The sequence below is a fragment of the Suncus etruscus genome, chromosome 8 (assembly GCF_024139225.1).
Source record: "Suncus etruscus isolate mSunEtr1 chromosome 8, mSunEtr1.pri.cur, whole genome shotgun sequence".
Lineage (NCBI taxonomy): Eukaryota > Metazoa > Chordata > Mammalia > Eulipotyphla > Soricidae > Suncus > Suncus etruscus.
Genome location: NC_064855.1, coordinates 19,054,274 through 19,066,527, shown reverse-complemented (window position 1 = coordinate 19,066,527; position 12,254 = coordinate 19,054,274). Strand labels below are relative to the sequence as shown.

At 46.7% G+C, this 12,254-nt stretch overlaps 1 protein-coding gene across 1 annotated transcript in view; it reads left to right on the top strand.

Moving 5' to 3' along the window:
• Positions 1-9,109, top strand: part of HTR3B (5-hydroxytryptamine receptor 3B) — a 73,269-nt gene extending 64,160 nt beyond the window's left edge. Inside the window, exons 8-10 of the mRNA XM_049778411.1 lie at positions 7,047-7,257; positions 7,382-7,564; positions 8,556-9,109. Of these exons, the coding sequence (XP_049634368.1) occupies positions 7,047-7,257; positions 7,382-7,564; positions 8,556-8,785 (624 nt within the window). The 3' untranslated portion in view covers positions 8,786-9,109. The remainder of the gene's footprint in view (positions 1-7,046; positions 7,258-7,381; positions 7,565-8,555) is intronic.
• The last annotated feature ends 3,145 nt before the right edge of the window (positions 9,110-12,254 follow it).

The following is a 12,254-nucleotide window of genomic DNA, read 5'->3' as shown; positions in this document are numbered from 1 at the left end:
ACATAGAAGTTGCAAGTGGCATCACTAGGAATCAAAGTCCAGATGCCACATTAGGCTTTAATTAGGATAAAACCACAAAAAGGGTTGTTTGAGGAAGAAGCAGCTTCCAGGACCCCAGAACCGGGCTTGCTTTCCTTTGCTCTCTCATTGCCACTTGCTGCTCCAGTTAAGGTTGACCTGATGGGCTGCGTGGGTTTTCTCACTGGGACATCTTGTTCTTGAAGCTCTTCCTAGGGACTAAGGGAGGTCTAGCAGACTAGCCAGTCTTGAGCTTCCCAGCACAGAGCAGGGAAAGAAGCCAGAGTAGTCCCAGCTCATCAATGGCAAGGCGGGCCCCATACCCAGAGAGGTTCTTTTTTTGGTTTGTCTTTTGAGCTACACCTGGTGATGCTCAGGGGCTACTCCTGGCTATGCACTCAGGAACCATAGGGATGCTGAGGGATTAAACTGCAGTTTGTCCTAGGCTAGTGCATGCAAGGCAGGCACCTTACCACTTGCACCACCACTCTGGCCCCAATACCCAGAAAGGTTCTGAAGGAACCTGCTCAGTTCTCACAGCCAACTTGTTCTCTCACTGTAGATCAAAGTCTCCCTCTGAACCAGTCTCAGTGTCACCTTGTCCTATGGCAACTTGTTCAGGTGCAGGGCATTCAGAGACCCATTTCTTGTCACCCCTAGACCCTCCAGGTCCTTGATGGCACCTGGGTGTCACCTGCCTAGTCTCATCACTGGTGTCTGTGCCCGCCCTGGGGAGAGGGCAAGTGGGAGCATGATGAAGTCCATATCTTTCATCCAGATGCCTCTTTAGAGCTAGGAATGTGTGCGAGGTCCCACTGGTCTGGGCCACGGGGTGTTTAGCTGTGGAGTCAACAGTACCCTACAGGGTCACAGAACACGGGCAAGACAGGGCTGACTTCTGCAGCTCTGGGTGGCAATTTCCTCCCACACATCAGAGTTGTTGTTATATATACATACATACATACATACATATATATATATATATAGAGAGAGAGAGAGAGAGAGAGAGAGAGAAGAGAGAGAGAAAAAGAAAGAGAGGAAAAAGAAGAGTTCAATTTTTTAGGTCAATGTTTGGGCTCTTATAAAATGAAAAGAAGACGTCACAATGGATGGGTTTTGAAGTAAAAAGAATCAGCCCCAGATGGCTTCAAACCCTGACTAGATTTAAAATCCATTTGGACAGGAATTGTGGGGTCCAGCAGGACATTTGCTAGGAAAATGCAGGTGCATTTGGGAAAGAAAGGTCCATTTATCCTCTTTCTGATGTGCTTTTTCCTTTGTTGAACAGAGAGTCATTTTGTTGAGAGAGTTGTCGAATATAGTTCATAAATTCATCTAGAAGGTCCTTCTCAGGAGAAAAGAGGGAAAGGAGGAGAAAGAGATGGAATTTTTTTTTTTTTTTTGGTTTTTGGGCCACACCCAGCGGTGCTCAGGGGTTACTCCTGGCTGTCTGCTCAGAAATAGCTCCTGGCAGGCACGGGGGGACCATATGGGACACCGGGATTTGAACCAACCACCTCAGGTCCTAGATCGGCTGCTTGCAAGGCAAACGCCACTGTGCTATCTCTCCGGGCCCAAGAGATGGATTCTTAAACAAATTTTTATATAAATCATTGTTAGATACAGGGTTAAAAGTCATTAGGGGAGAGATAGCACAATGGTAAGGTATTTGCCTTGCAAGCACCCAACCCAGGACTAACAGTGGTTCAAATCCTGGCATCCTATATGGTCCCCATGCCTGCCAGGAGCAATTTCTGAGCAGAGAGCCAGGAGTAAACCCTGAGTGCCCAGAGGTGTGGCCCCCCAAAAAGCAGTTGTTAATACTTGAATTTTGATCATACAATGTTACAACACCCATATCTTCACTAGAGCTCATTTCCTATCTCTAATTTTACCAGTTTCCCTTCCATCCCCCTTCCACCTCCAGCCTCCCTCTCACTTTCTGAGAGTTAGATTTAGAGCTATAGAAATCGTCCCAGGGTTCTTCAAGTAATCTTGAGATCATGCACTTTCTGGCTTTCTACCTCAGCCTGGCTCTTGGTCCAGACTCAAGAAACTCACCTCCCTCTGTTGCATGGATCTTACATAAATGGCAGCAACTTGGCCGGGACTTCAGTGCTGGGAGGGGCCGAGGCGAGGAGGAGGAGGGGGATCTATATGAAGCGCGAGTCTGAGCGTCAAAATTCCAACTATGTCATAAAGACGGTCATGCAAAATTGGGTACTGGTGGGGTCTGCCATCATGCAAGCAGTTAGTGCCTAACCTTGGGGCCTATTCCATCTCCAAGGAGCTCTCCACACACACATTCTGAATTAGATTGATCTCTTTCATTAACATCAATAGGCTCCAAATACCTTTGTGTACTTATTATTACCTGGCTTTAATGGATAATGAAATTGTGGCATAATATTGCTAACACCTGAAGGGTGTCTAATGGAGAACACGGACTGAAACTAAAGTGCTTTTTCTTCCTTTTCTGGGGAAATTTAAAGGCACCAGCTCCTCTAGTCCATTAGGAACGATGGGCGCCAGGTAGGGGCAGTTCTGCAGAGAGAAATGTCTCACCAAGCCTTCCTTTCCCCACAGCTTATGTGGAGGTTATGTTCCTGCCATGACCTACAGTGGGGTGGCTGTAGAAGGCTGACCCCATTAGGAGAACCCAGATTTGGATTAATTCCATACTTCACTCTCAGTTCACTGAAGCTAGAAGGAATTTGAAGAACAGATTTTATCACAACTTCAGTTCCTATCCCTTGTTGGCCTTCTCACAGGCTTCCTTCGTATTGAGAACAACCAGCCATGAATTAGTTTATGAGTTCGGGGTCCGAGGGTTGGGTTTACCCTGCTCTAGAAAGATTTCATTTTGTTTGTTTTGGGGGCCAGAGTCAGCAATAGTTAGGGGTTACTACTCTTTGTGATCAGAGGTCATGCCTAATAGTTCTCAGGGGGGGCTTTGTGTGGTGCTGGGGATTGAACTGGGGTCATCTACATGTAATGATCCTGACCATAAAAAGTCTCATCCTAATTGATTGCATCTGCAATGATCCTATTCCCAAACAAGGACACATTCGGATCTTCTAGGAAGGAGTGTTTGTGGCCAGAAATACAGTCAGGCTCCTTTGGCTTTCTAAAATTCATGACTACCCACTTAACCCCATGTCAGGAGCAACTCTAAGAACAAAATTTCAAAGTGAATATGCATACAAAAACTCCCAGACTCATCACCTTGAGAATTCTTGAGACTGGGTAGAACCCATTGCGACCACTGGTTCCTATCACACAGGTTGTGGGAGTGGGAATGTGTGTGTGTGTGTGTGTGTGTGTGTGTGTGTGTGTGTGTGTGTGTGATTCACTGGTCCTAAGAACAGTTCTAACTCTGGCATTTAGAAAGTGTCAAATAATGTCCATGCTCACTGTTTCCTGGACAAGTGAATAAAGGAAACAGGCTTAAATAAGTTCATCAAAACTAGGCTGCTTGTGGAGACCATTACCAGTTCATGAGTAACATGACCTGAAATCAATCTATAAAAGAGGTGGTTTCTTTGTTCTCAGAGAAAACAGAACCTGTAGTTATTATTGGATCTATGTTAGTAACAGGAACATCTTTGCTCAAGGCAGGAGAAAGGTTAGGGTGAGCATCTCTAGCTTTTCTGTCTTATTCACCAAACACAAGGGAATGTCTTTTTTTTTTTTTTTTTTTTGGTTTTTGGGCCACACCCTGTGACGCTCAGGGGTTACTCCTGGCTATGTGCTCAGAAGTTGCTCCTGGCTTCTTGGGGGACCATATGGGACGCCGGGGGATTGAACCGCGGTCCATCCTAGGCTAGCGCAGGCAAGGCAGGCACCTTACCTCCAGCGCCACCTTTTTCTTTTTCTTTTTTTTTTTTTTTTTTTTTTTTTTTGACAAGAAAATGTCTTGTGTATGACAACAAAAGTCAGTTGTCTGCACTCTGATCTCCCTGGTACTCCTCTTTTTCCAGTCAACGCAGCCCCCTCTCCCCACTCATGAAGCAGGCCCTGTCCAGAAAAAGTTACAGGACTTTGTGCAAAGTGCAAATAATGCAGGTTTTAAAAAGTAAAGTGTCCCAGAAGGGCACAGCAGAGCTTAGAACTGAGTGCCAGGTTGTGACTACACAGCTTCTGGCCCTACCCTGCCTCCTAACAAGCAGATCAGCTTTAGGTACATCTGGCACCTTGGGCATTAGTCATCATGGCAAAAATTGGGGGCTCTACCCCTCCATCCCTCTTCACTTCTGGCTCAGCTTTTTTCATCACTTGGCTTCAGCCATTTACAAAGGCACTGTATTTAAAGAGCACTCCTGTAATCTTAATTGCACCCGGGATTCTCTAAACAGCAAAAGGAAGCTGATTCATTTCCTCCCCAGATCCCTGTTCTGGTGGTGGTGCTGTGGTGGCAGGGGTTTGGGCAGCATTGATGGTAGTGTGGCAGTGGCAGGGGCTTGGGCACAGGCCTGGTGGTGGAGCTCCCAGGAGTTCAAGTTCAGATTATGCTGCCCCTCAGTATACACAGTGTTCTCACAGGTCTGAGTCTCCGCCCAACATGTGCTGACTGTGGCCTTGCCTGGGGCCCACTCAACACTTGTACTTACTCATGCACACCTGAGCTGTTCCACATGTACAGTATTTGAGTTGTGGTGCTCTCAGAGGGCTGGGTTAGCTACAGGCCTTTATATGGCACCAGATTTTACAGATAGCTGAGCTCAGATAACTTCTAAGATCAAGCCAGGCACATGTGGGACCCCTAGGGATTTGAACTCGAGACTGTCTGCTTACAGGACACATTCTAGACCAGGGATTCTTCAACTTTATCCACTCTTGGCCCCTTCTACCTGAGAAGTTGTCATGCAATCCCGGCAGATAGATCTATAGACCAGGCATACGATTCTACGGATAGGCATAAAGAAATGTAATTTTAAAGAACTTTTATGGAGCTTTCATGACTCCTGTATTCAATTGTCCAACCCCAGGTGGACTTATGGCCCACAGTTTAAAGCCACAACTCTGGTCTTCTTTTTGTGTGTGTGTGTGTGTGTGTGTGTGTGTGTGTGTGTGTGTGTGTGTGTGTGTGTGTGTGTTTGAGGGGGGGGTCACACCCAGCAGTGCTCAAGGGTTACTCCTGGCTCTATGCTCAGAAATCACTCCTGGCAGGCACGGGGGACGATATGGGATGCTGGAATTTTAAGCAAAGACCTTCTGCATCAAAGGCAAACACCTTACCTCCATGCTATCTCTCCAGCCCCAACTCTGATCTTCTTCTTCTTCTTCTTCTTCTTCTTCTTCTTCTTCTTCTTCTTCTTCTTCTTCTTCTTCTTCTTCTTCTTCTTCTTCTTCTTCTTCTTTTTTGTTTTTTGTTTTTTGTTTTTTTTCAGGCCACACCCGTTTGATGCTCAGGGGTTACTCCTGGCTAAGGGCTCAGAAATTGCCCTTGGCTTGGGGGGGACCATATGGGACGCCGGGGGATCAAACAGAGGTCCTTCCTTGGCTAGCGCTTGCAAGGCAGACACCTTACCTCTAGTGCCACCTCACTGGCCCCAACTCTGGTCTTCTTGACACTATTGTTTGGTGTTGGAGCCTCACCCTGCAATACTAGGGCATGTGCAGCCTTCTCTAGATGTGGTGTTCAGAGGTCTTGATTGTTTTTAGGGTTACGTGGTATTGGGAACCCATGGCTTTCCACATGCTAAGGAAATGCTTTAAAATGGAGCTATAGCCACCTTTTTTTTTTTTTTGTAAGAAAAAAGGCAAGAAGAGATTAAAAACCTCATCCAAGTCAATGACAGAGCAGAAATAGCCTTGAGGATGGGAGTGTCAGGGTCCCTATCCCCATGAAGGACCCCTGTACTTTGCACTCAATTACTGAGCCTGCTTATTCTTTCTATGGAGTGATTTTTATTTGTTTTGGGAGTCATTTCATCAGTATGCAATACTTTCTCCTGGCTTTGTACTCAGGGATCACACTTTGTTGTTGTTGTTTGTCTTGTTTATTTGGGGGTCACACTTGGTGATGTTCAGGGGTCACTCCTGACTTTGTGTTTTGGCATCACTCCTTGCAGGATCAAGGTGACTATTTGTGGTGCCGGGTATCAAATCTGAGTGGGCATGCAAAGCAAGCACCTAACCCACTCTGGCCACACTCAGGAATCACTCTTGATGAGGTACAGGGACTAATCAAATGAGACAGGAGACTGGAGGACAGGGAGTGGGACCTGAATGTCCTCTGTGGTTGGCTGGAGGCACCCCCATCATGGAGCCTCATTTCCTACATCTGAGCCAACAACTCTCACTTTCCTTAGGCTCCAGTGTCTGCAAATAATTGGACTACTGCCTTCCTCATAGTTTTTCTCTGCCTTGCCCATACCTTGCAACAATCTCTTTACCAAGGCCTCCTTAGATCTCCTAGTTTAATGATGTGCTTGGCTCCAACCAGGCTGAGACATTCACATTTCTAGAGAGATGTACCAAGCTCCAAATAGCAAAATCTCTGTTGCAAAGACAACAGTGTAAGAAGAGAGATTTTGATGAAAGATAGACTCTGAAGCAGCCTCTGTGTATTTGGACAAGCAATTTCAGCTCTTTGAATCTACCTTGTTATTCATAAAATGGATAACTACCACCACACACACACACACACACACACACACACACACACACACACACACACACAAAACCCAGTTCTTAGAGTTGTGAGGATTGAATGTGATACAGTATATAAAGCACTGAGCTCATTGTCTGGTATATAGCAAGTGGTAAGTAAGTAAATGGGAGCTTCTGGATATCATCATTCATATTTGCTCTATGGGAAAGCTTAAAAGATGTTGCCACCCCGTCATAAAATATTTCATCCATGTCATGAAATAATCCATCGCTAAGGTGAATTTTGTAGACTTTGCACCTTATGTAAAAATCTTGGGGCCTCATTGCTTCCTGTCTAGGCTTGCCCAAATGTCAGCCCTTTGGATTAGGCTCCCCCAACCCTGCCTTCTTCAGCAATTTCCTGACCTGCCCAGGTGGTGATTCGCAGGCGTCCGCTGGTCTACATTGTGAACCTGCTGATTCCCAGCATCTTCCTCATGCTTGTGGATCTGGGGAGTTTCTACCTGCCCCCCACCTGCCGTACCAGGGTCGTGTTCAAGACAAGCGTGTTGGTGGGCTACACTGTCTTCCGGGTTAACATGGCTGACGAAATGCCAAGGACCGCAGTCAGCACCCCTCTGATTGGTGAGCAGCCCCAGGGGTTGTTGGCTACATGCGTCTTCATTGCATTATCCCCTTAGTGATCTGGGGGAGACAGATCCTGGAACACCCCTACTAACCCCTTTCCCATCTTCGTTCCTTCCCACAGGGTCCTTCTTCACAGTCTGCATGGCTTTACTGGTTTTCAGCTTATCCGAGTCCATCCTGTTGGTCAGATTTCTTCACGATGAGCGTTGCAGCGGGCAGGTACAGCCCCTCCTGTGCCTTCAAGGGAACCCTGAAGCTGGTAGAACTCGGACAGACCCCAGGGATCGACTTGCGGGAGAAATAGGTTTGTGAGCCTCCTTACTGCCACCATCATGCCCAGCTGTCTCCCCCTTAGCATCGGTTCCCATTGGCACAGGACTTGTCAGGCTGTGTAAAAATTTTGTCACCAGCATCTTCCTTCTAGGCTGGCTTTGTATGGCTTCTCTGGGGGTGCAGGCACCTTTTACCAATGCCCCACAGCCCTGATGGAGCATGTAGGCCAGGCCCATTCTCTCCTGGCTCACTCATTTTCCAGTTTTTTGTTTTTTTGTTTTGAGCCACACCAGGAGATGTTCAGGGCTCACTCCTTGTTCTGCATTTAGAAATTATTTCTGGGGTGCTTAGGGAACCTTTTAGGGTGCTGGAATTGAACAGGGGTCAACTGTGTGCAAGGCAAACACCCTACCTGCTATACTAAATATGCTGTATATACTATATGTCTATATGTAAATAGTCCCATTCATTATTATTTTTTGTTTTGTTTTGTTTTTTGGGTCACTCCCAACAGTTCTCAGGGGTTACTCTTGGCTCTATGCTAAGAAATTGCTCCTGGCAGGCTCGGGGGGTCATATGGGATGCCAGGATTTGAACAACCATACTTCTGCATGCAAGGCAAACATCCCACCTCCATGCTATCTCTCCGGCCCCAGTCCCATTCATTTTGTAGTTTTAATCAGTGACTGAAAGTGACAGCACTGTGGCTGCAGAATACTACAGTGGAGTGTTGAGATGTGAGTGTCAGAGTATTGAGATGTGAGTGTCAGATGGTTGTAAGAACCATCTCAGTCCTTAAGGCTTCAGCTGAGTCCATATGGGCTAGCCCCTGGCTCAGAAAATCTCTGGGTCTAGCCTGAGCCTTAGCACCCCAGCTTTGTCCAGGGCTTTCTTCAGCAGGGCTATGTAGAAGAGAGGCCCCAGCCCCATTCTGGTTCACTCCTCCCTCTAGGAGCATTGGTGGGAAGTCAAGGGAAGCTCTCAGCAGCCCCTGGCTCAACCCTGGTGTTTGTGTCTTGCAGATTCCCCTATCTGTCTGGAGCACCAGGCAGGGAACCTGAAGGACATTTGGGCTCAGCTGCACTCACTGGGCAGTTCCATCCGGGCCTGGGAGCAGGCAGACCAGCAGAGGGTCCGGTGGCTGATCCTCCTAGAGCGCTTCGACAGGCTTCTCCTTCACAGCTACCTGGCAGTGCTGGGGCTCTATGCTGTCACCCTGGGCTCCCTCTGGGCACTGTGGAGTGGTTTCTGAAGAGCAGGTTTGACTTGTCTGCATGGGTTCCCACAGCACTCGTGAAAGATAGAAGCATTGTGGTGGGGAAATTGGAAGAGAGAGCATTGGTGGTTCTCCAGACATGTCCCCAGTGTGTCCTTCATCTGTCCAGGCATGTGCCCCTAGAGAGCAACCAGATAACCAGGAGATAAGCCACATGACCACAGAGTCCAAACCACACATGGTCAGTTGAAAAAAGGGGGCCTACCTTTCTGTCCCTGTCTACTCCCCCAAAGTGACCCCATCTGTTAGCAATCTTAGAAATGTCTAAGCACTTAACAAGCATAGATGCATATTAACTTTTATTTTTGTTGTTGATATTTTTTCGAGGGGGGCCCACACTAACAGGGCTGAAGTACTGCTCCTGACAGTGTTCTGGGGCTACTCTTGTTGGTGTTTAGGAGACCTTGAGATGCTAGGAAGCAAAATGAGGCATTGAACGCATGCTTTGCAGATCCCCGTTCAATCTCCAGCACTGCATGGTTCCCCTTCTCCCCAATGCCTCTAAGCACAATCTCCAAGCACCGATAGGTATGGTCCCAAAACAAGCCAAAAAATAAATAAATAAATAAATAAAACAGAATAAAAGCCAAGCCACTTTCACACTCTGAATGTTTTGAACCTTTGAACTCTTTCTCTGGCCATAGACTTTTTTTTTTTAAAATGTAAGATCATTTCCTCTCCCAATGTCAGTCATTTAGTGATTTAGTGAAAGTACTGAACAATGACTAAGTCCTCAGTGTGGGGTCAGGCATGGCACAAAGGCCTCTCAGAGTCCATTTTTCACTCCTCTAAGCCTCATTCCCAAGGTCAACTTTGTACCAACCAGGACACGAGACTTCCATCATACTTCTTAGGGTCATATAGCTTCTGAACCACTATCCTCACACTATTCATTGGGGCTGCCCAATACCCTCAACAAAGGTATGTAGTAGGGCTGGAGAGATAGCAGGGAGGTAGGTTGTTTGCCTTGCATGTAGAAGGACGGTGATTCAAATCCTGGCATCCCATATGGTCCCCCGAGTCTGTCAGGAGCAATTTCTGAGCATAGAGCCAGGAGTAATTCCTGAGTGCTGCTGGGTGTGACCCAAAAACTAAAAGAAACAAAAACAACAACAAAAACCTAAAAACAAAGGTATGTACTGCCTAGAAACAAATGAATCTTTTCCACAGTTCTGGAGCCAGAAACCCCAACATCCAGTTAATTTCTTTTGAGGCCTCTCTTGGCCTATGATGATGTCTTTTCTGCCATATCCTCAGATTAGTGTCCTTAGGTGTATACATAGCTGCATCCATATTTCCTCTCCTGGGACTCTTTCTGTATTGGATTAGGGCCCACCTAATGAATTTATTTCAGCTCAGTTTTTTTTTTTCTGTAAAGGTCCTCTTTCCACATGCAGTTACGTTCTGAGGTACTGAAGACTAAGACTTCAGCGTAGGAGTTGGAAGAGGGAGAAACATGTGGCTTAGCAGCTCCAGCATCTTTGGGATAGACTGGCAGGTGGCAGAGTCCAAAAATGAGGTCTATTGACAAGTCCCATTAATAAGAGTGACTAAGAAGAAAACTGTTAATTTTTTCAAGATTGGATCAAATCTGTCTGCATTCTGGATGTGGAAATAAGTCCATTGAGAGCCAGAGATAGTACAGAGAATAGGGCACTTGCCTTGCATGCAGCTGATCTGAATTCAATCTCTGGCATCCCAGATAGTCTCCTGAGCTTGGCCAAGAGTAAGTCCTAAGCACTGCTAGGTATGACCACAAAATAAAAAGTCATTGATTTTTTTGAGGGGTCTTGGTGGGATGAGCCACATTCCTGTGCTCAGGGTTTATTCCCTATATTTTTGTTCAAGATCTTTCCTGGCAGGAATCAAAGGACCATATGCTATATTAGATTTATTTATTTATTTATTTATTTTTGGTTTTTGGTTTTTGGGCCACACCCGGCGATGCTCAGGGGTTACTCCTGGCTGTCTGCTCAGAAATAGCTCCTGGCAGGCACGAGGGACCATATGGGACCACAGGATTCGAACCAACCACCTTTGGTCCTGGATCGGCTGCTTGCAAGGCAAACGCCGCTGTGCTATCTCTCCGGGCCCCTAGATTTATTTTTTTGAAGTGACACCCATAGGTGGTGTTTTTTATTTTTGTTTGTTTTGGGGCCACACCTGGCAGCGCTCAAGGGTTTCTTCTGGCAGCCTTGGGAGATCATATGAGATGCCAGGAATCAAATCCAGATCTGTTCCAGGTTGGCAGCATGCAAGAAAAATGCCCTACTGCTGTGCTACTCGGGCCCTGTGATATTAGGTATTGAACTTAGGTTATTGGTCATGTGTAAGGCAAGACATTTATCTTGATACTGTCTCCCTTACCCCCCACAAGACCATTAATTTTAATGTTGATCTCTTTTAAGCATGTTTTCATGAGGACATCTAAATGATTTTGTGATCTAGCCAAGTTGACACATAAAATGATCCACCTTCACCCCCATGATCCCTTTGCTTCCATGCCTGTGGCCACATGGCCACACTTAAGTGCCCTGGCCACATAGTAGCACTTGGGTGTCTCATCAACTTCTGATGCTTTTTAGGACTCAAATCTTAGGACAGTCCTCATGGGGGTTAAGCCTGCCTCCAAACTTTCCTGTCGATGTAGTTATTTCTCCTTGCTTCCTGTGACTGCTTCCAGTCTCTGATCACTCTAGCCTGCTGCCCTTCTCAGGAAGGTCTTTATTTCTGCCTAAGCCTCCATTCAGTCATACGCTCATCTTTTGTCTCACCAAACACCACTATGTATGGATTCTGTCCTCAAACCCTGCCTGTGTGTGTGTGTGTGTGTGTGTGTGTGTGTGTGTGTGTGTGTGTCTGATTTCTTGTTCCTCAGTGAGAGACCCTGTTTTTTATTGTTCCCATAAGCCCCTGTTTTTGCCCCATCAGCATGCAATTTTGCTCCTAGTATATCTGAGGGTATATTTTTTGGGAGGGTCACATCCAGTGATGCTCAGGACTTGCTCCAAGCTCTGTACTCTGGCTACTACTGGGATATTCAGGGAACAATATGGGTATGAAAGGTCCGGCAGTCCAGATAACACTCCGATGCAGAGAAAACAAGAGACTATTACTCAGGCAAAAGCTCAAGTGGGGTCTTTATTTCTGGCCGGTCAGGGTCTAATGCCACATGTCCATAACAGGACAGAGGAAAAGACCTCGTGGCATTCTACGTTCCTTCTTATATAGCATAAGAAGGGGGAGGGGCTGGGGCCTGGCAGTGGCGCTGGAGGTAAGGTGCCTGCCTTGCCTGCGCTAGCCTAGGACGGACGGCGATTCGATCCCCCGGCGTCCCATATGGTCCCCCAAGCCAGGAGCAACTTCTGAGCACATAGCCAGGAGTAACCCCTGAGTGTCACCGGGTGTGGCCCAAAAACCAAAAAAAAAAAAAAAAGAAGGGGGA